The 23,563-nt window shown below is 46.2% G+C and overlaps 1 protein-coding gene across 4 annotated transcripts; it reads right to left on the reverse strand.

Annotated features, from left to right (window-relative positions):
- Window positions 1-806: 806 nt before the first annotated feature.
- SEC11A (SEC11 homolog A, signal peptidase complex subunit) lies at window positions 807-22,048 on the reverse strand. 4 transcript variants are annotated; one of them, XM_073363246.2, is made up of 6 exons: window positions 21,929-22,048; window positions 19,889-19,998; window positions 12,510-12,659; window positions 8,821-8,940; window positions 1,284-1,341; window positions 807-1,095 (listed from the first exon to the last, which is right to left on the reverse strand). In XM_073363246.2, exons 1-6 carry the CDS (start codon window positions 21,977-21,979, stop codon window positions 1,045-1,047), a joined length of 540 nt encoding a protein of 179 aa, XP_073219347.1. In that variant the 5' UTR covers window positions 21,980-22,048; the 3' UTR covers window positions 807-1,044. The 4 variants fall into 4 exon arrangements, with proteins under 4 accessions (XP_073219347.1, XP_073219348.1, XP_073219345.1 ...); XM_073363247.2 differs by lacking the exon at window positions 21,929-22,048 and adding an exon at window positions 21,598-21,733; XM_073363244.2 differs by lacking the exons at window positions 19,889-19,998; window positions 21,929-22,048 and adding an exon at window positions 13,777-14,130.
- Window positions 22,049-23,563: the final 1,515 nt, after the last annotated feature.

Consider the following 23,563-nt stretch of genomic DNA (forward strand, 5'->3'; position numbering starts at 1 on the left):
GTGGAGCTCTTTGCCAGAGGATGTTGTGAAGGCCAAGACTACAACAGGGTTCAAAAAAGAATTAGATAAATTCATGGAGGATAGAGCCAGGATAGGCAGGGATGGTGTCCCTAGCCTCTGTTTGCCAGAAGCTGGGAGTGGACGACAGGGGATGGATCACTGCATGATTACCCGTTCTGTTCATTCCCTCTGGGGCACCTGGCATTTACCACTGTCGGAAGACAGGATACTGGGATAGATGGACCTTTGGTCTGACCCAGTGTGGCCGCTCTTATTTTCTTATCCAAGTTCCTCTGAGTAGCACCATTGTGCACTGCTGAGCAGCCACCGTGGTCCTCCACAGTGGTGGTTCCATTCCAGCGGGGGATGAAGCAGCCCCTACCCACAGGCCAAGACACCCACATTATTTCAATAGGATTTTAAGATATCCAAAGATATGAACGGTTTACCCCATCAAAAGAAAGTTAAAGTGACAGCTGCTATTTTACTGCAACATATAAACAAAGGATAGTTTAATTCCTAAAGAATGTCTTAAGAACCTGTACAACACCAAATTCCTGGGCCTTTCCAATGAGGCCTTGGAAGAATTTGCATCCAGCCGTTTTTAAAACAAGAACATGGCAGGGACTGTTTTAGAGGATACGCAAAATCTTTTATTCGTGTTTTGAAAAAAAGACCCTGTCACCTCAATGGGTCAAACTACAAACTGGAGGGGGTTATTTGCAGCCAGGAGCAGCACCGACCGAGAGAACATTTGTGCAGGCACTTCAGAAATGAAGCTCAGCTTCAAAATACAAAACACAACATTTGGCTTAGACTTTTAATACAAAAACACACCGATGTACGAAAAGGCTAAAATGTGACAAGCCATTGGAAATACTGTGATTAACATTCTTCCTTACACAGTAAAAAAACAAACCCAAACTGCTAAGAAGCATTGAAATGTACATTTTCCTTTCTCACCACACATCAGGCCATTCTCTACTCAAAAATCTTGGTTACAAAAAGCATGGCATCTTCACTAGGAACTTCACTGCAACAGGACTACTCTCGATGGACCAGCACAAATAAGCCCAGTAAAAAGAGGACGGCATACTGAAAAACAAAGCAGCAGGATCACGACTCAGAATGTGCGTTCAGCTCTACAGACTAACCGTAACAATAAACATGCTTAGAAGAGCAGCCACTAAGTACAGTTTAGCTTGTGTGTGTAGAAGCTTCCCCAGCAAACCAACAAGAAAATCATTTCCTAGTGTAATGTGACAAAAATAAATATGTCATACCTTAAATTTTGGGTAATCGTTCATTAGAATAGTCACAATTCCAATGTAGGGGACAAATCTACAAGAGAGAAAAAAAATCACTTATTTCAGACAGTTTCCACTGAAGATTTCACAGGCTAGGTTGTGCCCTGAAATACGCACAAAGAAATTGCCAGACTGGAAGACAGGAGCGCTCCATCAAGCACAGGATACTCTCTATGAACAGTTGCTTCAGTGGAAGATGCAAAGCCTCCCCTAGGGAAAACTTCCCCCTTAACCCTCTTTAGATAAGAGGCTGGGTTAAGCTCTGAAGCAGTCAGGTTTCCTCCCTTCCTAAGTTCTTGGTTTTTGTTTTAAATCCCTGGTATTATATCTTGGGGTATTCTTGTTGTCCATAAATCTCCAACATTTTTTGAATCCTGTGAGCTCCTGGCCTCAGTGATATGTTGGGGCAATCAGTTTCTCCAGCTAATTATGCAGTGCTAAAAGAGAATTTTTCTTCAGTTTCAAGTTTGCAGCCTCTCAGTTTCACTGCATGTCCCTGTGTTCTTGTATCATGAGACAGGAAGACAGAGTTCCTCTTCTACTTTCTCTATAGCATTCATCATTTTGTATAACTATCATGCCCCTTCTTATTCTCTTATGCTAAGGTAAGCAACCACAATCTCTGCAGTCTCTTCATATGGGAGTTTTTCCAAGCTTCTAACCATTCTGGTTGCTTTCTGAAGCCCCTCTATTTCCGCTTTCCCCATTGTGATAGAAATCAGTGGTCCACATTCTATAATGTCATTAGAACACAGGCTCTCAAACTACATTGCACTGCGACCCCCTTCTGACAACAAAAATTACTACATGACCCCAGGAAGGGGGACCGAAGCCTGAGCCTGCTTGAGTCCAGCAGCCCCAGGCGGGAGGGCCAGAACCTAAGCCTGAGCCCTACTGCCCTGGGCAGGGGGACCAAAGCCCAGGGGCTTCAGCCTCAGTTGGGGGTCTGTAACCTGTGTCCTGCCACTCAGGGCTGAAGCCCTTGGGCTTTGGCTTCAGCACGGGCTTGGGCCCCAGCAAGTCCTACCGACCCCATTAAAAAGGAGTCCCGACCCACTTTGAAGTCCCAACCCACAGTTTGAGAACTGCTGCATTAGAAGATCTTCATTGTTATTCCCAATCCCCATACATTTGCTTCTCTGACTGCTGCTGTCCATTGAGCAGAGATCTTCACTGAACTGCCCGCAATGATGCACAGGACTTTTCTCTTAGCAGCTGGCTATTTTAGAACCCAACAGGGCATAGGAGTAATTCAGATTATTCCTCGTTATGCACATTACTTGGCATTTGTCAACAATGAATTTCATCTGCTCCAGTGAGCCCATTCACCTCTTCTGGTTGGGTCCTTTTGAAGCCTGAGCTTTGACCAACCTAAATAATTGTATAATCCTGCAAATTCCCACTTTGCTGCATACACATGGGCAAATCTGTACCTAAAGCAACAAAAACGGATGTGTGGTGCACACCAAGTTAGTTATATCAGAAACAACCCACGCCACTTGCACTGTGAGCTGAGTGACATGGTTATCAGTACCCTGTTCACAATGAAAGTACTCCTCGATATACAAAGGGACGCACTACTTGTGGAGGGCATAAGGAGTGCAACGTCACACCCTCCTCCTGAATGTTCTGCGAGAGACTTGGACACTGCCCATGGCGGAGGCAGTACATTTAAAATCCCTGTTCGTCTCTGGTCACGCCCCCTTTTATAGCTTTGCAACTTGATGCCATTCAGAGGTGTCGTAGCAAGATTCGGGGTTCCTGGTCCCCGGGTGCCTGAAACACGTTGGGGTGTAGGACTGCTAACAGAATGCAGGTAGCAGTATCTGTTAAAGTGTAGGTGTCTTGGCATTTAGCCACCAATGCCATGAGGCAGTGTGCCTCAGTTTCCCCTTATACACAGTAGCGTAGGCCTGTTATGCTTTTGCTGCTGTGCCAAGCTTCCAGCCTGTTTACAGGTATAAGCTGAAAAGTAACGTGCTTGTGGGACTGTCTTGTCACCATCTCTAGCACGTACAGAAGTTTTTCCCAAAAATTAGGTATGTCACACATCTTCAAAGCGTTTACCATTAGTATTAACTCCTTCGTCCTGACCCATAGGTGGAGTAACAAAAGATACAAGATAACCAGCCACTTTATGGCAGACAGACTCTGTTCACCCAGTCTGGTTTGTTCAGTGTCTACTGCATTTTTCAATTCCTTTGTGTACCATAGTAGGCATTCAGATACAGATTCTCCTGTCTCTTTGGAGAAGGCTCTTAATTCAGGTATGTGTGTGGGGTTTTGGCAAGGAAAGGGTGCACTGCAACCATGCCTGCCCTCGGCCCCTCCCTCTAGAATCTCTTTGTGTCGGGCCCCATCTGCTCGAGAAGCTTCCCAAATGCAACTTCCTCCTGCTGTGAAGAGACAATGTTATGTCTTGCAAGCATAGCAGGAACAGCATCCTTCAATGGAGTGCTTTGGATTGGTAAGATCCCCCCAGTCACCCCACTCTCTGTTCCCAAAAGGTCAGCTGGGTGGACTCTCCTGTGTCCCCCAAAAGGGAAGGTGACTCTGATCCAGCTGTAGCTGTGAGCCCACCAGCCATGACAGACCCTTCCACCGGCCAGGAAAATCCGCCCCCTTTCACTCAGGTCGAGCTTGCTTCCAGGTACATTCCCCTCCCCCAGGGAGATGATCACAGGACAGGCGCTGGCTCTACCCACCCCCTCCTGCAGGGTCCTGCCTTGAGCCCCAGGGCTACAGGAACTGGCCTCGACCATCCCTGCCCCCAATGGCCCATTTTCCACTGCTACCGAGGAATTAAAGAGACACTCTCCTATTTTTCCAGCAGCACATGTGACTTCACCCTCCCCTCTGGGACTTTCAGCACAAGATTCCTTCTTGCTGCTAACGAACCTAAAAAGATCTATCTGGCTTTAACATTAAACCCAATAAGTTTATGGAGGAGATGGTATGATGGGATAACATGGTTTTGGTAATTAAATATTCATGGTAAACAGGCCCAGTGGCCTGTGATGGGATATTAGATGGGGTGGGAATTGAGTTACCCAGGAAAGAATTTTCTGTAGTATCTGGCTGGTGAATCTTGTCCATATGCTCAGGGTTTAGCTGATCGTCATATTTGGGGTCGGGAAGGAATTTTCCTCCAGGGCAGATTGGAAGAGGCCCTGGAGGTTTTTTGCCTTCCTCTGTAGCATGGGGCACGGGTCACTTGCTGGAGGATTCTCTGCTCCTTGAAGTCTTTAAACCACGATTTGAGGACTTCAATAGCTCAGACATAGGTGAGAGGTTTTTCGCAGGAGTGGTGGGTGAAATTCTGTGGCCTGCGTTGTGCAGGAGGTCAGACTAGATGATCATAATGGTCCCTTCTGACCTAAATATCTATGAATCTATGAAACCCTGGGACTGATTCTGCCACATCAAAAAAATCATTCCCTAGTAGAAACGGTGCAAAATTGTGTGCCACCGCTGCAACAGTTAGTGCAGCCCGCAAATCACCAGTTTCCATGTGTATCTTAACCAAAGGTCCAAGGACCTTATAACCTCCCACCAATTCTAATTCTGCCATTTTTTCCTGGTAACAAATCCTTCTCCTGGATCAGGTCCCTCCTGACCACAGAAATCTCTACACCAGTATCCCTCCAACCTTGGAGCACTGTGCCATTAAGCTTAACAGCATGCATATGCTCACTGCTTGGTTGTGTAGAAGCAACCTTTACAAATCCTGTGTGGAAAGAGGCAGTAGCCTGGGATACCACTGTGCTCCGAGAAGCAGCAGCTTCATGTGTTACCTGCTGCCTGTTTCCACTCAGCCAAGGACACTTATTCCTCAGGTGCTCAGTCAACTTACAATGATAGCACCTTCTGGGCTCCTCCGCTTGTACAGGAGACTTGGGACGAGTAACAGGAGAATGGGGAGGCGAACGCCCCGCCTCCTTTTTCCCAGGGGTAAAACGGTGATTCTGTTTTCCACCAACCCTCTACCCCTTTGTCAGTGGTTTATGTTTAATTGCAGCTTGTGATTGCTCATAAGAGTCTGCAAACCCAGCTAATTCCCCCACTGCATCCACCTTTTTGTCCCACAAATACTGTTTTACATCATCACTGCCCATATTCAGGACCTGTTCTTGAGTAACCAAATCACCCATTTCTTCAAAGCTTGTAATGCCTTTTCCCCTCATCCACTTGTCTAACAAATCTCTCATTTCATCTACATAGGCCACATTACTTAATCCAGATCCCCTCTTAAGACTCCTGAATTTTACCCTGTAGGTTTCAGGTGTAATCTGAAAATGTTTCAAAACCACTTGCTTAAATTTACCACAGTTTGAAGCATTAGCAATAGGCATCTTATTGAATACATCCAGAACTCTCCCAATCAATTTTGCAATCAAAGTAGTCATTTTTTGATCCTCAGGAATCGCATGGAGAGTGCACAGTCTCTCAGATGTGATGAAATATTTGGCAATATCACTGGATTCCTCATATTGCAGGCATAACCGTTCCCATTTGTGGATTTTTGCGGAAGTGGAGCTAGCTGCCGAAGAGTTTTGTCTCTTCCACTCCATTACAGCCAGTTCATGCTTCTGGGTTTCAATTTCGGCAGGTCTCTGGGCCTCAATTTCTTTGTCTTTCAACTCCCCCAGGGCTAGCTGCCTCTCTCTTTCCTTCTCCTGAGCTTGCTGCCTCTTTCTTTTATCTCCAGTTCTTTCAGTTGCAATAATCTCTGGTGCTCTCTCTTCTTTTCTGCAACTTGCAGCCTAAAAAGTTCCAACTTTGCAATCGCTTCACTGCTTTCACTCATTTTTCTGTTCCTACTTCCCTTTCCCAAAATAAAGGAACAGAAAACAACAAACCAGTAACCACTTTGTCTGTTCTCCAGCCACCACACTTAAAACTCACTTAAAATCACTACCAGTGTCTCAAAGCAATCAGATGGAACAAAGTAAGTCACCAAGCAAAATAAAGCAAAAACATGCAAGTCTAAGCCTAATACATTAAACTGATTACAGGTAAAATCTCACCCTCAGAAAAGTTCCAATAAGCATCCTTCACAGACTAGACTCCTTCCTAGTCCTGGCCCATTCCTTTCCTCTGGTACAGTCGTTGTTTGTTTCGGCAGACATCTTAGATGGAAAGCAGGGGTGTTCTCATGACGGGGTGTTCTCATGACTGGCAGCTCCCTTTGTTCTATTCCACCCCCTTTTATAGCTTTGGCATAAGGCGGGAATCTTTTGTCTCTCTTGGTCCCCCCCTTTGGGAAGTACCAGATTTAAGATGGATTCCAGTGTCAGGTGACATGATCACATGACCTGAGAGACCCCAGCTTCCATTCTTCCTGGGCTGGCCCACAGGTACACAAGAAGGTTGGTAAGTAAACAGAGCCATTTACAACCAATTGTCCTAGTCAATGGAAGCCATCAAGATTCTAAACCACGATTAATGGCCCACACTTTGCATAATTACAACAGGGCCTCAGAGTTGTACTTCATATTTCTAGCTTCAGATACAAGAATGATACATACATACAAATGGGAGGAATATATTCAGTAGGTTATAACCTTTGTTATGATACCTTACAAGAGACCTTTCGCATAAAGCATATTCCAGTTACATCATATTCACACTCATAAGCATATTTCCATAAAACATATGGAGTGTAACATTACACTACTATGAAGTGAGTCTAAGACACCAGGAAGTTTTGAGACAGATGGACTCTACATAGATTTGACACCAGAAGTAGAGCCAGCGTTTGCCATTTTGGGGTGGGCCTGTGAAATGAACTTTCTGCCCCTATTGTCCCCTGGGACACAAAAGACAGGACTGAAGATTTTAGAGCTCTAGCAAGGAGATTCTTTGGGGGACACCCAAACTTTAACTAGCTCTTCAGGTCACCATCTGGGTCCAGCTGTAGGAGAAGTGAAGCCTAAGGCCTGTGCTGCGGGTCGTGCATACTTTAATATTTAGACTGGCTCTGTAAGGGACAATTATCCAGGTAAGGCAGGGATCTGAGGACAATGCACTCCAATCTGCCAGACAGTTGAGGTGAACATTCAGGTAAAGTTTAGCACTTACAGCTGGCCCCGGCATGATCCGACACACCGGCCGCTGTTGGCACAGACCCCGGGGTGGCCCTGGAGCCAGCATCACCGGCCACTGCTGATGTGGCCCTGGAGCCAACTGCTCAGATGGCTGCTAGGGCAGCACTGGGGGCACCGGAGCAGCAGCAGTCCCAAGGGCCACCCCGGAGGCCGTGGGAGCAGTGGTTCCCAAGGGCCACATAGAAGCAAGTGGTGGGAGGCAGTCAGCCCCCGCCGCCAGAGCAGGGGCCAGCTGTTGGCCCCATAACTCCCCCAGATCAGAGGTGTCCCAGGGCCCCAGGAGCTGTGAAGTTTGAGTCAGGGGTATTTATAGTGAAAGCCATGGACAGGTCACAGGCCGTGAATGTTTGTTTATTGCCCATGATCTGTCCATGACTTTTACTAAAAATACCCATGACTAAATCTTAGCCTTAATTATGCCTTCCAAAGTTCAGTCAGCCAATCATTTCTTTTAATCAAGCTAAAATGATTAATTTGATAGGAAAATATAAACACTCTTCAATACACCAGTTCAGCGTATGCTTTTCCTGAAAGCAACAAAAAGCTTTCTTAGTATTTAGCATCAACAAGTCGTTAAGCTATTTTGATCTTCAACTCCAATCAAAAGATAGTTTTTCTACTCCTCTTTGAAAATTTTCATCCAAGTACTACTGACATTAACTTGAAAGTGATTTTCTTTTGTTTCTTTTTAAATGTTAAGCTTGTGCCTTTACTTGATTCTTTATGGTGGGTAAAAGAAGCCTGAAAGCTTTCTATTGTAATTATCAAAAATATTCAGTTATGGATCCCTAGTTTTTCTGAGAACGTCTTTGGGCTCTCAGGGATGTTTCTTGAGCTCTTGTACCTTAACTGAAAGAAGCATTGAACCTTTAGCAGAGATGGCCTTTCTCCCAACTGTTCATTAAGCCGTAGAGTTAAACAGACATTAACTTTAAGCAGTCTGACTAAAAAATCCCCGCCATCTTCAGTTGCTGAACTTTCATTGTCTTAGCATTTGTGCCAAAACTGCACCAGGTCCCAAGTCACCAGGCAGGCAATACCTGAATTTTGAATGTAAAAAGCCTTTCCAGCCTTCTTTATCCATTATAAAGCAGTGAAAGGGTACGCTCCCACTGCAGATCAGCTTTAATCGAGTTCCAGAAGGGGCTACATGACAACTCATCCACCTCCAAGACAGGAAATGAGCAGAATCCTGGAGGACAGTTCACACATGGCTACCTTTGGTCAAGGCAAGCCAAGAAGTGAACTTGCCTTTGTTACTCAATTCCACACATTACCTGCTGACACGCCACTTTAATCAGAAACTCCAACAGGGAAGAACTCAACAGAAGAAAGCATTTTCCAGTTCACACTGGAGACAAGCACTGGTCAGAGCACACCCTCCTCTGCTGGATAGCTTTACTTACCCTCTCGCTCGCCCCACCACGTCTTTCTTCTCCAGCCAGTGCTGCCCTTGTTTGTACAGCCCTCTGTCATCAACAGCATTGTTGTCTCCCTTTGTCAAAAATTTGATGTCTCCATTTTGCCTTACAAAGAAAAGAGACCACAGGTCACAGATGAGCCACTAACAGATATTCTAAGCAAGCACAATGACTTCAGGGACTAAGATACACAAACATTTCAAACACACAGGTTTGTCAGAGGTCCCAGTCAAGAGGAGCCCTCCCCCTTCAAAGCATTTTTGGAAGGGCAGATTAAATATTTAGAAACATTTAAAACACGAGAGAGAGAGAGCGCTCCTGGCCCCACTAATTCCAAAACATTGATGTTCTTTCCTAGGAGTTTCTGGATGGCACTGATGGGATGTGTGATTGCTTCTCTCTTGGTAATTCTCTCTCCTGCTTCTGATCCTTTTTGCCTCCCTTTCCACCTGCAGTGTCTCCTGATACTTCCTTCCACCTTTCTAGAGCTCCCAAGTGATGCATATTTCCAAGTGGCATCCACAAAATGGTGCTACCAACTGGTCTTCAGTGCATTCCAATCACTTGTGAATGGTCCCTTGAAAGCATGTGCCAACTGGAGCTGCTCTTATAGCTTGGTTCAGCATGTCATGAGCTTCCCAGTCTGCAGGCCTACTGTCAAATCAATCGCCTGAAGGAAAGGACGTGGAAGCTTTTCATTGTGTGCACTCCCTCCACTGCACTCGAGCCTATGGGTGCTCTGACACAGTCTGCAGCCAATAAGCAGAAAGTCCAAGAGGAACACAGAGCCAGCTGCATTAGAGTAGCAGCAGGAGTGTCCTTAAAGTGTCTTAGATAAAGACGGCCTTGTCACAGGTACAGTACATGAAGCCTGCCTCAGACAGCTTATTGCTGCAATTCAGCAACAAGTGAGAATGTCAAAATAGGAGTGTACAGTGCAGGTCTGCTACTCTCAAAAAGGATTCGCAAAAAGAAAAGGAGTACTTGTGGCACCTTAGAGACTAACCAATTTATTTGAGCATAAGCTTTCGTGAGCTACAGCTCACTTCATCGGATGCAAAAGGATTATGCAACAGTGGCTTCTTCTTGCAGTGCAGATCTGAACCCTGGAGATACTAGCTATCAGAATAAGCAGGTGACCTGAGTGCCAAACATAAGTTGCCACTCCTTCTCATCCTTATTAGCCCTGCAGAGTCCCCAAGCTCTGGGAGGGGGAAACTGGATTCTAACCTGTCTCACAAAGTGACAGAACTGTTAGAATTTACTTGACAGCAGAATCTTTACCTCTGGAGGTAGAGAATGAATCCAGTTTAGTTCTTAGTCCAGAAGCACTTTGTAGGGCTGATGGGTAGAACACACTTTCCTTTATAAACAAAGGAGATTTGATCTGGAGTCAGAGGAAAATATGAATCTGCGCATTTTTGGTTTTCAATATGCTACAGAGTCTCATACGGACAGCCCATTACTACACAATGGAAATTGTAAATCAGGAAGCTAGAGGTTTTGGCCACTGGGTAGAGAACAGCTGAGCGTTTTGGTATCCAGGGAGAAACAGGAGGCAGCTTAAGTCTAGGGTAAATACTCAAACTCGCTGCTGGTGATGGCAGAAATGTCAAAAATTAAGCAGTTATCTTTATATGTCAGAGTTAACACCCATTGAAATGAATGTGGCAGGTCAGACCTCAGACCTGTTGCTTCAGGCTGTCTGCTCTGCTTCACACTGCTCATGGTTTTAAAGGTTATCTTTACAAACAGGAGGACTAGATTTAATACTAAATGTAACCTGAGATTCTGGGAAAGACGGTGGATTCCACAGAATGCAAAGCACAAGGCCTTGCCTATAGTCCATTCATCCCTGGCCATCTCAACACTCAGCAACAGCTGAACAGATTCATATAATTCTTTAAAAAAAGTTTAGCTCTGAGGTAAAGCCAAGGATGGGAAGTTTGGGAAGGAAGAGGAAAGTTTAGTAAAGAATCCACATCTCAGCCTTAGCGACACCTGAACTGGTTGCATGCAGGAGAAGACTGGATGACCTCACAGGTTTTTTCTCTTCTAGCAACTATCTGTCAAGGCAGTGCAAAAATCTAGTAGTATGTATTAATAAAAGAAAAAAGAATGAGAAGGACCTCTTATGTGGGTAAATTTCACAGATTAATCTTAAAATACTGTACATGCAATGTGACATTGGAACCACCAAGACATCCATATTTCCCTATTTTATTTTTAAATTCAGGATGTCCAAGTGCAGTTCTACTCTGAGAAGAGACTAAAAATATCACAATGGGTTTTCTTTATTGATCAAGATTTGTGTATAAATAAATAAATAGCAAAGAGACTGGTCCTATTAACTAGCAGATCTGGAACCCACCCTGAAAGGAGAGTGAAGCGGGGCTGCCCAAGGACAGCAGCTGGCTGAAACTGAAGTCTGGCAAGACAGATCACGCTGGTGGGGAGGGAAGCACTTTGTAGAACTCATCACGACTAACATCACCCCCACCATTGAAGCATCCTACCCTCCAGATGTTGAGATGATTCACAACTTTGGGGTCATTCTACACCCCAGTTTCTAGGTACCAACATAGCTGTAGCTACTAGAATTGCATTGAGGCTGAAGGTGAAAAGCCACGCTATCTATCAAAGCGATTTGGCTGTGGTAATCCTCGCACATGTGACTTCTACACTCCATTACTACAATTCATTGTGTCTAGGAATGACTCCATCAGTCCTGATAAAAGCTCCAGGTTATGTAGCACCACCACCTACTGGGAGCCCATCACCTCTAGACACCACTCTCTGCCTTGGCTCTCCATGGAATATAGGATCCAATTTAAGAGTCTCAAATCCCTCTACGGGACTGTCCCAAATTAGCTGAGGAACTGCCCCCATGTGTGACCACCACCACATGCCACTGGAAACATGGAAGAGGGAGTCTCATGAACACAGGATGGAGTTTTCTTGGAAGCTGGCTCAGAACTGCAGAACTTGCTCAAGGAAAAAATCAGAATGACCATCTCACCCACTTCAGAACAAAACGCAAGACTCACTCTGGCTCTAGGTTTATAGACAAGGAATGATACAGTCCAGGTAACCAGGACTTCCTAAGGTAGATATACCCTGTCCCAGAATGAGAACAAGAGAACTGGCATATTAAAAACCAACACGTTTTAAATTAACACCCTACATATATCTAAAGGATCCCAAAATGTTAAATATATAGAAGTCACTTCACTCACCACTGAAATGCAATCACCTCTGGGGCTATATAACAGAGATATGAACCCTATCCAGCAGTATGGGACAGGAAATGAACAGTACTGTATTCCAGTAACGTTGCAGAGGAAGTTAAGGGAGGCAGAATTGCCCATAGTTGGTCAGGACTCCAGGATTAGCCCCGAACTTGTGAAAAATGGCAAGAGATCTTTAGCACAAGTTATAAGGACCTGACAGTAATTCACCTGAAGACCATTCCAGCAGCACGCTATTTCCTGGCACTCTGGTAGGACACTGGGTGAGTGCTGAGGTAAGAGCCTTCACAGCACTTCCTGCAGAACCCAGGCTTTCCTTGATGTCTCCCATCCACTTACCAACCAGACTATTTTTTGAGATAAGCACAGCCCAAGGTACATGGCTATAGACATTTGCTATACAATTACCCCAGACGCGATACGTACTTTTCATGAATTTTCAAGACTCGATGAACTATTGGAATTTCCCTTCCTTCTATCCTAAAGACCACAATTTCTCCCACCCTGATGGGATCTTCAATTCGGTTGGTTAAGAACAGGAGATCTCCTCTGTAAAAAGCAGTCTCCATGCTGCCACTGAAAGACAAGGAAAATAGAAATTATGAAACAAGGGCATTTGAAAAACTAGAATCAGTGTTTGAAATCTATATGGTTTCAAGTAAACCCCAGGAAATCCTCCCTTAGGAAAGAGCCCCTGAGGAAAACAATCAAAATATTGAAATCACTGAGATGCTTTGATATAGACAAAGTAATCCCATAGTTGTAAGACAATCAAGACAAATATATACAGAGGATCATTAAATTACATCCCCTCTCCTCCACTTGGCCCTCCTTTCTATTCTCTTAAGACTTTATCCCTTCCTTTCCCTACAAAACATACAGCTTCACCCCAAAAAAACAAAAGGTTAATAGGAATCATTACAAATGTACACACGCCTTGTTAAGGTCATGTTTAAATAATTTTGGAAAAAAGGGAATGTTAATGATAAAACAAGATATGATCAATATACAATATGTTACTTAACACAGTTAATCTGGTATGAAGATATGCACCTATATATCAAGACAATGTAATTGTAATATCTTATGGCTCATCACCCAAAGTATCCATAGTCTACCCCCTCGCTCCCCCCTCAAAACTAAGAGTCCCTGAGGAAAGCAGTTGAAGCCAAGACATTTCAGTTTCACCCACACTCTGCTTTGATTTCCCACCACTGGCAGCCATCAGCTTTACCACCACCATGCCAACCAGGCAAGGCTCTCTGGTATCCAGACTGACTCTTAGTGGTAAAGAGACTAGTGGCCACCAGCAACTTGTTTCCCCGCACTGCTAGAGCTGCACCAGGACTACTGCAATGGTGGGAAATTTTCGGCCATGTCTGTGCTACAGACGTTGGTTGATGCAAGTTTTGTCTGCATGCAGTAGCTGAAATTAGCACATTGCTTTGGTGTGGGCATACTTGGCTGCTTCCATTGGCGCTACGCATATTCACCCAGAAAACTTGTGCAAAGTGCAATGCAGTGCACCACAAGTATGTATCCAGTGTGCCATCTGCTGCAATGCCTTTTGGGGGATTTTTGCAATGTGTTGTAGGATAGTAATGACTCACCCAAGGATCTGCAGGAGCTAGCAGTTTTCAGCATGCAACTTTCTCCATCCCATAATGTCATCCATATCCCACAATTTTCTCACCTTTGTAAAAAATCCCACTCTGACAGAAGCACAGAGCCTGCAGAACTCTGCACTGTTCTCCCAAATGTTGCAAACTCAAGATGTGCGATTCTCCTGTACTTGCAGACCCACAGAAAGTACAGCAACAACGGTGGACACGAGGATTTCTTTGAGAACAGTTTGCTGAGCAACATTGCAAAGAATAGTTCAAGGTTGTTGGTGACATTCATGGAGCAGCTGCAGATGGTGGAGAGCAACTTTTGGGCCCCCAAAAGGAGCACTGACTGGTGGGATCACATCTTAATGCAGCTTTGGGACAATGAGCATTAGCTGCAGAACTTTTGGGTATGCAAGGCCACATTCTTGGATCCGTGTGCCAAGCTCATCCCAGAGCTCCAGTGCATGGACAACAGAATGAGAGCTGCATTGACAATAGAGAAGCAAGTGGCAATCATGCCCTGGAAGTCTGCAATGTTGGATTACTACTGGTCAGTGGGAAATCATTTTGGAATTGGGAAATCCAGTGGGGGCTGTTGTGATGCAAGTGTGCAGGGCTATTAATAGTCTCCTGCTATGCAGGACGGTGACTCTCAGCACTGTGAAGGACATAGTGGATGGATCTGCAGCAATGGGATTCCTGAACTGCCCGGGGGTGGCAGACGGCATGCACATCCCTATTTTGGTACCAGCTCGCCTTGCCCCCGAGTACAGCAACAGAAAGGGCTACTTTTCTATGATTATGCAAGCGCTGGTGGATCATCAGGGATGCTTCACAGATATCAATTTGGGCTGGTCAGAGAAGGTGCATGATTTCTCCCATCTTGACGAAAACAGGACTTTTGCAAAAACTGCAACCAAGGACATTCTTTCTTGACCATTGGATTACCATTTGGCACTACTGAAATGCCAACAGTGATTCTGAGGAACCCAGCCTATCCCTTGCTCCACTGGCTCATGAAGTTGTCCACTGGGCATGGGGACAGCACCAAGGAAATATTCAACTACCATCTCAGCAGATGCAGAATGACAACTGAAGGGGCACTGGTGGTGTTTACCCAACAGATTGGGATATTTTTCTCATGGAAAACCCATTATTATAGCTGCCAGTTGTGTTCTGCACAGTATCTGTGGGGCAAAGGGAGAAAAAAAGCTTCCATCAGAGTGGAGAGCAGGCTGTCTACTGACTTTGAAGAGCCCAACAACATGGAGGTATGCAGTTGAGGGAGGCTTTGAAAATTCACTTTAGTGGTCAGTTACAGCAGTGTTTTGTGTGGAAGCGTTCTCTGGGCCTGGAGCTTTGGGTGCTGCAAAGAATTGCATAGTGCTTGCTGTACATTTATAACTATGACTGTTCATTTTACTGAAGCTATGAGTTCTGTGGTGCTTGGTTTGCATTTACAAATATTGTTTGCTTTGACTACCACTATGCATTCTGCATTTGTGAACTAAGATAATTTGGTTCTCCATAAACAAAACTTTGAATGGGAATAAATAGTGCAGAAAATCAATGTGCAAAAACACCCCACAGGCAATGTTATACAGATTTTTAACCTAACTTAAAGGGGTGAAAATTTAAAATGATAAACTAAGTAAACACACGTCCACTTGAGTGCACAAATGTTGTTCATTGTGGGCCCACATACACCAGCCGTTGTTCTTGCAGGTCAGTATGTGAGGCTGTGGTCTTCTCTGTTGTCTCCCAGGGTGGAGTGGTAGGCATGTGCCCTCATGATGCCATGAGTATGTTGGAGGGTGTAGGGAGCAGCAATCACGGAGTTCTCCAAGTACTGCAAAGGATAGAGTGTCCAGGAGTTATGGACCAGTAGTCTTTACATTTGCTACCTGAGAAGACCCATAATGTCTTGGAGTATTTTCCCCACTCCTTGTCTTGCTGGGACTCTTGGGCCTTCCTACTGTCCCCTGTCCTTTTCCATGCTGTTCATATTGGCCCTCCAAGCCTATTGTTCCTTGTCTGATGCAACACTGGCTTGTAGGACTTCATTGGACATGTCCTCCATAGTCCTCTTCTTTCACCTCGTCCTCGGGGTCAGGCATTCTGCGGGTGTAGAGGGCACATCCTTCAAGGCTGCCATGACAGAAGCTACTGATAAAAAACACAGATGTGACATTGGATTTACAGGCACATCCATTATTCACATAAGCCCTTAAGAAATGCTTATTAACACTTCAGCTTTGGATCACCTTGGTACAGCACCACTTTCTGGCCCCAGCCACAATAAATATTATCACCAGGTGTGGGGAGAAGAATCTTCTGTTGTATGAAGATATAAAAGTTCATTCCCTATCCCATCAGTATGAGTATAGGGCAGGGGTTCTCAAACTTCATTGTACCACGACCCCCTTCTGACAATAAAAATTACTACACTGACCTCAGGACGGGGGACCGAAGCCTGAGCCTGACCAAGCCCCGCTGCCCTGGGTGGGGAAAAGTCAAAGCCACTGCCCCAGGCAGGGAGCCAAAGCCCAAGGTCTTCAGGCTCGGGTTTGGAGGGGGGCTGGTAACCTGAGCCCCACCACTCACGGTGGAAGCCTTTGGCCTTTGGCCCCAGGCAGGGGGCTTGGGCTTCAGCCCCGGGCCCCAACAAGTTTGACACCAGCCCTGGTGACCCCATTAATATGGGGTCCCAACCCACAGTTTGAGAACTGCTGGCATAGGGCAATGGTACTGAACACTGGCACTGTTTTCCACAGGCAGTGGTAATTTTAGCTGATCTCCCCCAAGGCTCACAAAGGCACAGAGAACACAGCTGCTAATGGCATCCTAAAACCACACTGGCCTATATTCTGCTAGCCTGTTTACTACAAAGGTACGAGCCAATCTCATCGAAGAGCAACTTGGGAAAGCATCCTACCTTGGAGGAAGGAATAAAGCAGCCATTCCTAGAAATCTCTGGGAGAAGACTGCAGAGTATCTCCATGAAAGTTTCATTGAAATCTTTCCAGAGGACAAAAGGGACATCCCTATGCACATAAAGCATGCTGCATGGCCCACCCACCATCTAACCCACCGGGGAATGAAAGACAGATGACAACATTACCTCCTCTTGTAGGAAAAGTTGTTCCTTTTGCCTTTCTTCTTAACTTGGGGATGGGCCAGGCACCGTCCTTACATTTAAACATTGCAAGGAAAGGTATGCACACACTTATCCGAGTTCCCTTTCCCTTCATCAGGCTCATCCACACTTGCCAGGAGGGACTGTGGCGGAGTCTCAAGCAGTTCCTGGTTTGTAGCATGGCCAAAGTCCTGGCTGTGTGTCGTCATCCTCACTTTGCACAGTTGTGGTCGGTCTCAGACTTTTCCAATGTATCCGCAATGGTGTGCGGGGTGCTGGTGGGGTCTCTGCCAGGTATGGCATGCAGTCTTTGAAGAAGCGGCAGATCTACCGCACAACACCTGGTCCATTGTTGTGCTCCCTGGTCTCGTGGTATCCCTGGCAAAATTCCTTAACTTTCACACAGCTGCCGATTCCAGTCGTACCTTTTGCCTGCGTTCCCCATGCAAGCTGCCTGTAGATGTCCATAGCTGTGCTTGCACAGCCTCTTCTTCCCACAGGCCTGTGAGATCCAATACTTCCCCTCTACTCCACGCAGGAGCACATCTAGTACTCCTGTGTGCATGAAGCAGACACAGTTAGTTGGGCACCTGCACACAAGGGTGAGCTGCTAGGTGTGCTTGCCAAGGTGGGCAATCAGGAAAAGGGATTTCAAAAATATGCAGGGGGTTTTAAGGAGGAGATGATTCTGGTCTCTGTTAGCCCTGCCCAGTGGAGTTTAAAATTGTGACCAGAGCAGTCACTGTCACAGGGAATGGGGCATTGTGGGACAGCTGCTGGAGGACTGTTAGGGTTAACACAGGTCATGCAGCATCTACACTTGCACAGTGTTGACCTCAGAGGTGGTTTTACTGCATGAGTAAACAGCGTGCTTACGTTGACCAGAAAATTTGCGTAGTAGATACGTACACAAATAGGTCAATGCAACGTAACTTACGTCAACTTAACTTCGTAGCGCAGACCAGGCCTTAAGGTCAGTTTAGACACATTCTTTGTGAATCCACATTATGCTCAAAATAGAAGGGCTCTCAAGTTCCCAGACAGACTGTGCTGGAGATCGGTTCTTGTGATTCAGCATGTCTCCTCAAACAATCTCACTGCAAGCACTCCTACTCAAATTTTTTCTTGTAAATGGCAGAACATTACAGCATCCCTAACCTTTTTAATTGCAAATAAAATCATCATATAAGGAAATGAACTTCAAGCACTACATGTATTCCCATTGTGCCTGGAGATACTAGGCGAAGGTTGCTTGTCAGAAGAGAACATAATTTCACTGAAAAGGGAAAGTGAGTTTATGGCCTCCCATCTTACTCAATGGGAAGTGGGTGAAGTGCCTCTCATCAGCACTCTGAGGAATCAGCAGTAAGAGAGAAGTTTCACTAGTTTGTTTTCAAAAGTGACGTGATGAAAAAGAATGACAAGCTGCATAGCCAATGTCCCCAGAGACCTGGACCTGTGAAGTCAGTACATGTACATTCTGGGGAAGCCAGTACCTGCAATAGGTACAGTAGAACCTCAGTTACGAACACCTCGGGAATTGAGGTTGTTCATAACTCTGAAATGTTCGTAACTCTGGTTACGTCATGGTTGTTCTTTCAGAAATTCACAACTGAATATTGACTTAATACAGCTTTAAAACTATGATACAGAAGAAAAATGCTGCTTTTAACCATCTTCATTCAAATGAAACAAGTACAGAAACAATTTCTTTTCCTTGTCAAATATTTTTTAAACCCCCCACCCTTTTCTTTTTTTAAGTAGTTTACGTTTAACACAGTACTGTGCTGTATTTGTTTGGTCTCTGCTGCCACCTGATCGCGTACTTCCCATTTCAAATGAGGTGTGTGGTTGACTGGTCAGTTCGTAACTCTGGTGTTCGTAACTCTGAGATTCTATTTTATAGCCACTGCCGCAGGAATTTCAGCAACAGGAAGCTATTTCAAGTCATAACTTGCTGACACCAGCCCCACTCATTTCCTATTGCATTTCTTAGCTCACACAGATGCCATGTGAAAGAATTTCCCATTGAGTCATATGCACAGTGTTCAGCAAAATCTATGGAAGTGGGAAGGACAACTTGCCGAGTAGTCTTAGAGCTCATCAGATGGCCAGAAAATAGATCTCTGGGCATGGAACAGAGTGGTCAGCACACTCCTAGCCTTGTTACAAGAAAGCAGCACAACACGTTCAATCGCAAGCCAAGACACTAAACAATTCTGTTCACATTTGTTATACTCATAGCAATCATAAGTTTCCCTGCTGAGTGTCTCCATCTGTTACATTGACTTCCTCACGATATCAATTTCACTGCCATTAAGAGCTCGTCATGTACTTTAAATATACATGTAGCAGCAAGATGGAAAACAATGAAGACGGGGGAAATAATGCATTTATATTTTCTGTTGTATTCCACAATTTAGTTTCAGTTCAAGTTGCTATCCTTTTGAGAAGATAATCTTTATAACATAAATAGATGCACCGCTGTAATGGTAACCCAATCTTGCTGAGAATCAATAGACACCCCCCACCCCCTCTACTTTACCTATGACCTCCCTCCTTCGTCACTTCTTCCAGACATCTTCATGCTCACTTCTATGCTATCCCTTAGGCCTGGAATGTCTGCACTGAACCCATCCATAAGGCCACTACACTTTCTTCCTTCCGTGGCCCACAAAGTCACAAGACCTCCTTGTCATCCCCCAGATCAGCCTAAGGAAGCTCAACGATGGTGGTGGGTGATCTGCAACTCTGGGGCCTGCATCCACTGGCTTCTTGGACTCCTCTGAAGAGCAGTGGGCTGGAAGAACAAGAACTAGACTAAAAGAAAGTCTGGCTAAAAATATACAGGAGATGCTGAACATTCAAACAATATATGAATGAATACTTCTCAGCCAAGCCATCTTTAAGCCAGTGTTGCTGAAATTCTATAAAGACTGAATCATTTGTGTTCCTTCCCTGAATGGAAATGTTCAGCCTCCCCTCCTCTCAAAGCCAGATCCACGTCATGCCCCATTAGCCGCACTTCATGAGAAATCTGAAAGTCAAACGATTTTTACCTGAGTACCACTACAATGGGACTTTCACTTCCTGTAACCACCATTAGCCCCTTCCAGATCATTAAAGCTGAGGAGACAATCATCCCAAAGTTCAGCACCTGATAATACAGCTGCAATAAGAAAAAGACACTAGGTTAAGGGAGCACAAACATGGACATGTAGTAACCTTATAGGGGTGATGTTGTGGAGAATGAGGAAAACAGATTTCCAACAAGTGAGTGACTATGAGGCAATGCCTTTGTAAGTGTGCTAGGTCTGAAGCAGTGGCAGATTTACTGTGAAACAGTATGTGCCCTGGCTCGGGTCTCGCGGGCCAGGCACTTGGGCAGTCCGCTCCATGGGGGGAACTGCAGGGGCAGAAGCTGTGGGAGGCAGTAGAACAGGGAGGGAGGGAGACTCACCCGCAGCCTCAGGGGAGCAGGCGGGAGGTGCGGGTGGCAATGAGAGATGCAAACACACGCCAGAGGATGCAGGAAGAGTACAGGGTTGCCGCACAGCTGGCCGGAGAGAAGCGGCTGTTTGGAGGTGAAACTGCCGCTTCTCTCCAGCTGCGTGGCTGCCCCCTGCTCCTCCTGCCCATGTTCGCGCTGCTCGCCGCTGCCTGGTGAGTGGTGGCTGGGCGCAGCCCACCGCAGGGGGGAAAGGCCAGGGGATGGGCGATGTTTCGGCTCTCCTCCCGACCAGACAGGAGAGCTGACAAAGCACGAAAGGGGGGGGGGGGGAATTTGCACTCTTTCAAAGGCTGCAGTAAATGACTTCCCTCCAAAGTTGTGGGCAAGAGAGCAGTGAGAAGCTGAGTCCAACTCAGTTCCACTCAGGGCTTGTCATGGGTGTACAGCTGCATGCTGCCTGTTACTCAGAGATAAATGCACAATCAATCACGAGCTAGCCTCAGACGGTAAGCTCTTTTGGCACAAGGATGTAGGCTTAATATATTTTTGTGTAGTGCCATGTCCTGTATGGCACTTTATAACTAATGAACATGAACTATAGGATGCATATATACCACTTTTAAGCAATCATACAGAGATTTAGGTAATTGGAGCATTTAAATCCTGAGCTAAAAGGTTTTGATCTGGAATTTCCCAAAGCATAGCACAGAGTCAGTTAATATAATGTTTTCGTCTAAGCTTTGGCCCTTCAGTCGTGGTGTAGTCTTTTTGTGTTCTGCTAAATAGCTGCTGTGTTCTACCACAGAGGTAGCTACCTTTCAGGAGTGGCGAAGTGATTTCTATATACTCCTTATCCACCCAACAAGAATATTCAGAGGATTGATTTAGTTAAATTTAAAGCAATTTCTGATCATCAGAAAATAAATATTTTGAAAAACCTTCCCCTTGGAGTCTGGCATGATTAGGAGGATAGACAGTTTATAGTTAACCTTAAACTTCTGAAAAAAAGAATGAGGGGGGGAGGGGAGATAATAGAGAATGTTCTTTTTCTTGGCTGCGTCCCAGGAGAGCGGGGGGCAAAAATGAAGCTGAGCACAGGGCCCCACTAACTCTAAATCTGCCACTGGTCTGAAGCCCAAGAACGGGATGCTCCTCCACTAATGGGCCACTCGATAGACAAAGGAGTCAGAGCAGGGGGGCAGCGCGCTGCAGCGACACTCAGAACGAATCCGTGCGACCCCCCAGGGCCACTGCCAACCTGCTCAGGCCTGGGGACGAGCGTCGGGGACTCCAAGGCTAGTCACTGCGGTTCCTCACCGGCCACACGAGCCAAAGCCCGTCCCCACGCCCCTCACCCGGCTCAGCTCCGTGGGCGGGCGGACTGAGGCGCTGGCCGGAAGGAAGAGGAGGCGCCGGCTCTTACTCCCCCCCCAGACCGCCGGGCTCCCATGGGCCATGCTGGGCAGCTCCACGGCCTGCGGCAACAGGACGCCCCAGGCCAGGGCTCCCCACGGGCGCCTGGTCCGGGCCTGCAGGGCAGGCTGCGCGTGACCAGAGCCCAGAGCCCCGCCAGGCCCGGGCGCTCCGAGGGGGGAGGGGAGCAGCAGGAGCGGCCAGGCCACGCCAGCCCCAGCGCTGGGGGCCTCACCTGCCGCTTGTTCATGCGCCGCACATCGTCCAGAAAGTCCAGGGAGAGCATCGCCGGAGCCTCCGGCACCGGCCGCCAGCGCGCCACTTCCGCTTCCGGTCTACGGCCCCGCTTCCGGCGGCGGCTGCCCCAGACCCCGCCCACAAAGCGCTTTGCCGCCACTGGCCCCGCCTCCGTCATCACCCCGACCTCCCCCCTCCAGCCCCGCCCACATCCCTTCATCACCCAACCCTGCCCCCCGCCCAGCCCCCCAGCCTTCATCTCCCCTTCTCTCTCAGGAGCATCTTACCGAACTTTCACGGTAGAAACGTGCAGGACCCCCAGACAGGGGGTAGCTAAACACATGAGAATTATTTTCTTCCCTCTTGCACCCTTGAAGGTATTCGCTATAGCAGGTTTAAGGCTTGGGGTGTAAACTAGTGCAGACTAGATAGAACATCTGCCTTTAACAATCACTTTTCTAAAAATCTTCAGTCATGCTGTAGGGAACCCATCATCAAAAGAAGAGACCATGAGAAGCCTCTGGGGTGAGAAAGCAAGCCCTAGAGCAGATGATCTCAAATGCGGTTGGGATCCCAAAGTGGGTCACAACTCTGTTTTAATGGGGTGACCGTGGCTGGCTTAGACTTGCGGGGACCCAGGGTCAAAGCCCAACTGCCCGGGGCCTAAGAGCTTCAGCCCTAGACAGCATGGCTCAGGTTACAGGCCCCCTGCCTGGGGCTGAAGCCCTTGGGCTTCAGCTTTGACACCCCCCAGGCTGGTGGGGCTGGGCTTTGGGGCAGTGGGACTCAGGTGGGCTCAGGTTTCCGTCCCCGCCACCTGGGGTCATGTAGTATTTTTTGTTGCCAGAAGGGAGTCACAGTGCAATGAAATTTGAGAACCCCTGCACTAGAGTATGTGTTAGGAAATGCCTGAGGGGCAAGCTGGCCCATGTACCTTGCACTGGCTTACCCACCCTGCTTAGAATAGAATGGAGCCTATCCGCATGTTCTTGGATGCTTTTATTTGAAATAGTTTGAAGTAAACATTATAGCAAGGCACAAATGCCACTGCAGATTAAATAGATATGTGATGGTTTGGGAGTGACCCCTGCTATTGTTACTCTACATAGGCTACCTTGTAAAACATTCCCTAGGCTAATGTACACAGTATCAAAAAATACAAAGAGTTCCAAACTGGTTGTATCAAAACACATCAAGACAAGAAAGTAAGCAATTCAAATCCAATAAGATAAATAGTTTTTAAATTAGTTAAACGTCATAGTGAACAATAATGAGCGGGATTTTGTCTCAACATAAAAAGTGTATTGAAGTAATTATATTACACAAAGCATGTGAAGAGAACAAATAAGGAAACAGCACGGAAACAGTGAAGAGTCAATATGACTATACGGAAATAAAAAGTCTCCAAAGTAATTTATAAAATTGAGTAAAGATGGGAGATCTGCTATCAAAGGAGCTAGAGTACTGGAAGCATTACAGTATGGTGCTCTCTCAGTTCAAACACCTTTATGGATGCTACTCTCTTCCTTGCCTCATCATGTGTCTGGAACATTCCATGCTACTGGAACGGCTGCTAGTAGTGCTAGGAGTCTGATTTAGTTATATGCTGCACAGAAGGATACACACACTGGTG

Source organism: Lepidochelys kempii, chromosome 10, assembly GCF_965140285.1.
Source record: "Lepidochelys kempii isolate rLepKem1 chromosome 10, rLepKem1.hap1, whole genome shotgun sequence".
Lineage (NCBI taxonomy): Eukaryota > Metazoa > Chordata > Testudines > Cheloniidae > Lepidochelys > Lepidochelys kempii.

Bases quoted from the DNA above. Each gene is read 5' to 3' on its own strand.
- SEC11A (XM_073363244.2), bottom strand. From the start codon at position 13,985: ATGAATGTCACCAACAACCTTGAACTATTCTTTGCAATGTTGCTCAGC. The intron at 12,660-13,776 runs GTGAGAAAATTG...CTTGTCTTTCAG, and splicing joins GAGTGGGATTTTTTACAAAG to TGGCAGCATGGAGACTGCTT. The intron at 1,096-1,283 runs GTATGACATATT...TTTGTTTTTCAG, and splicing joins ACGATTACCCAAAATTTAAG to TATGCCGTCCTCTTTTTACT.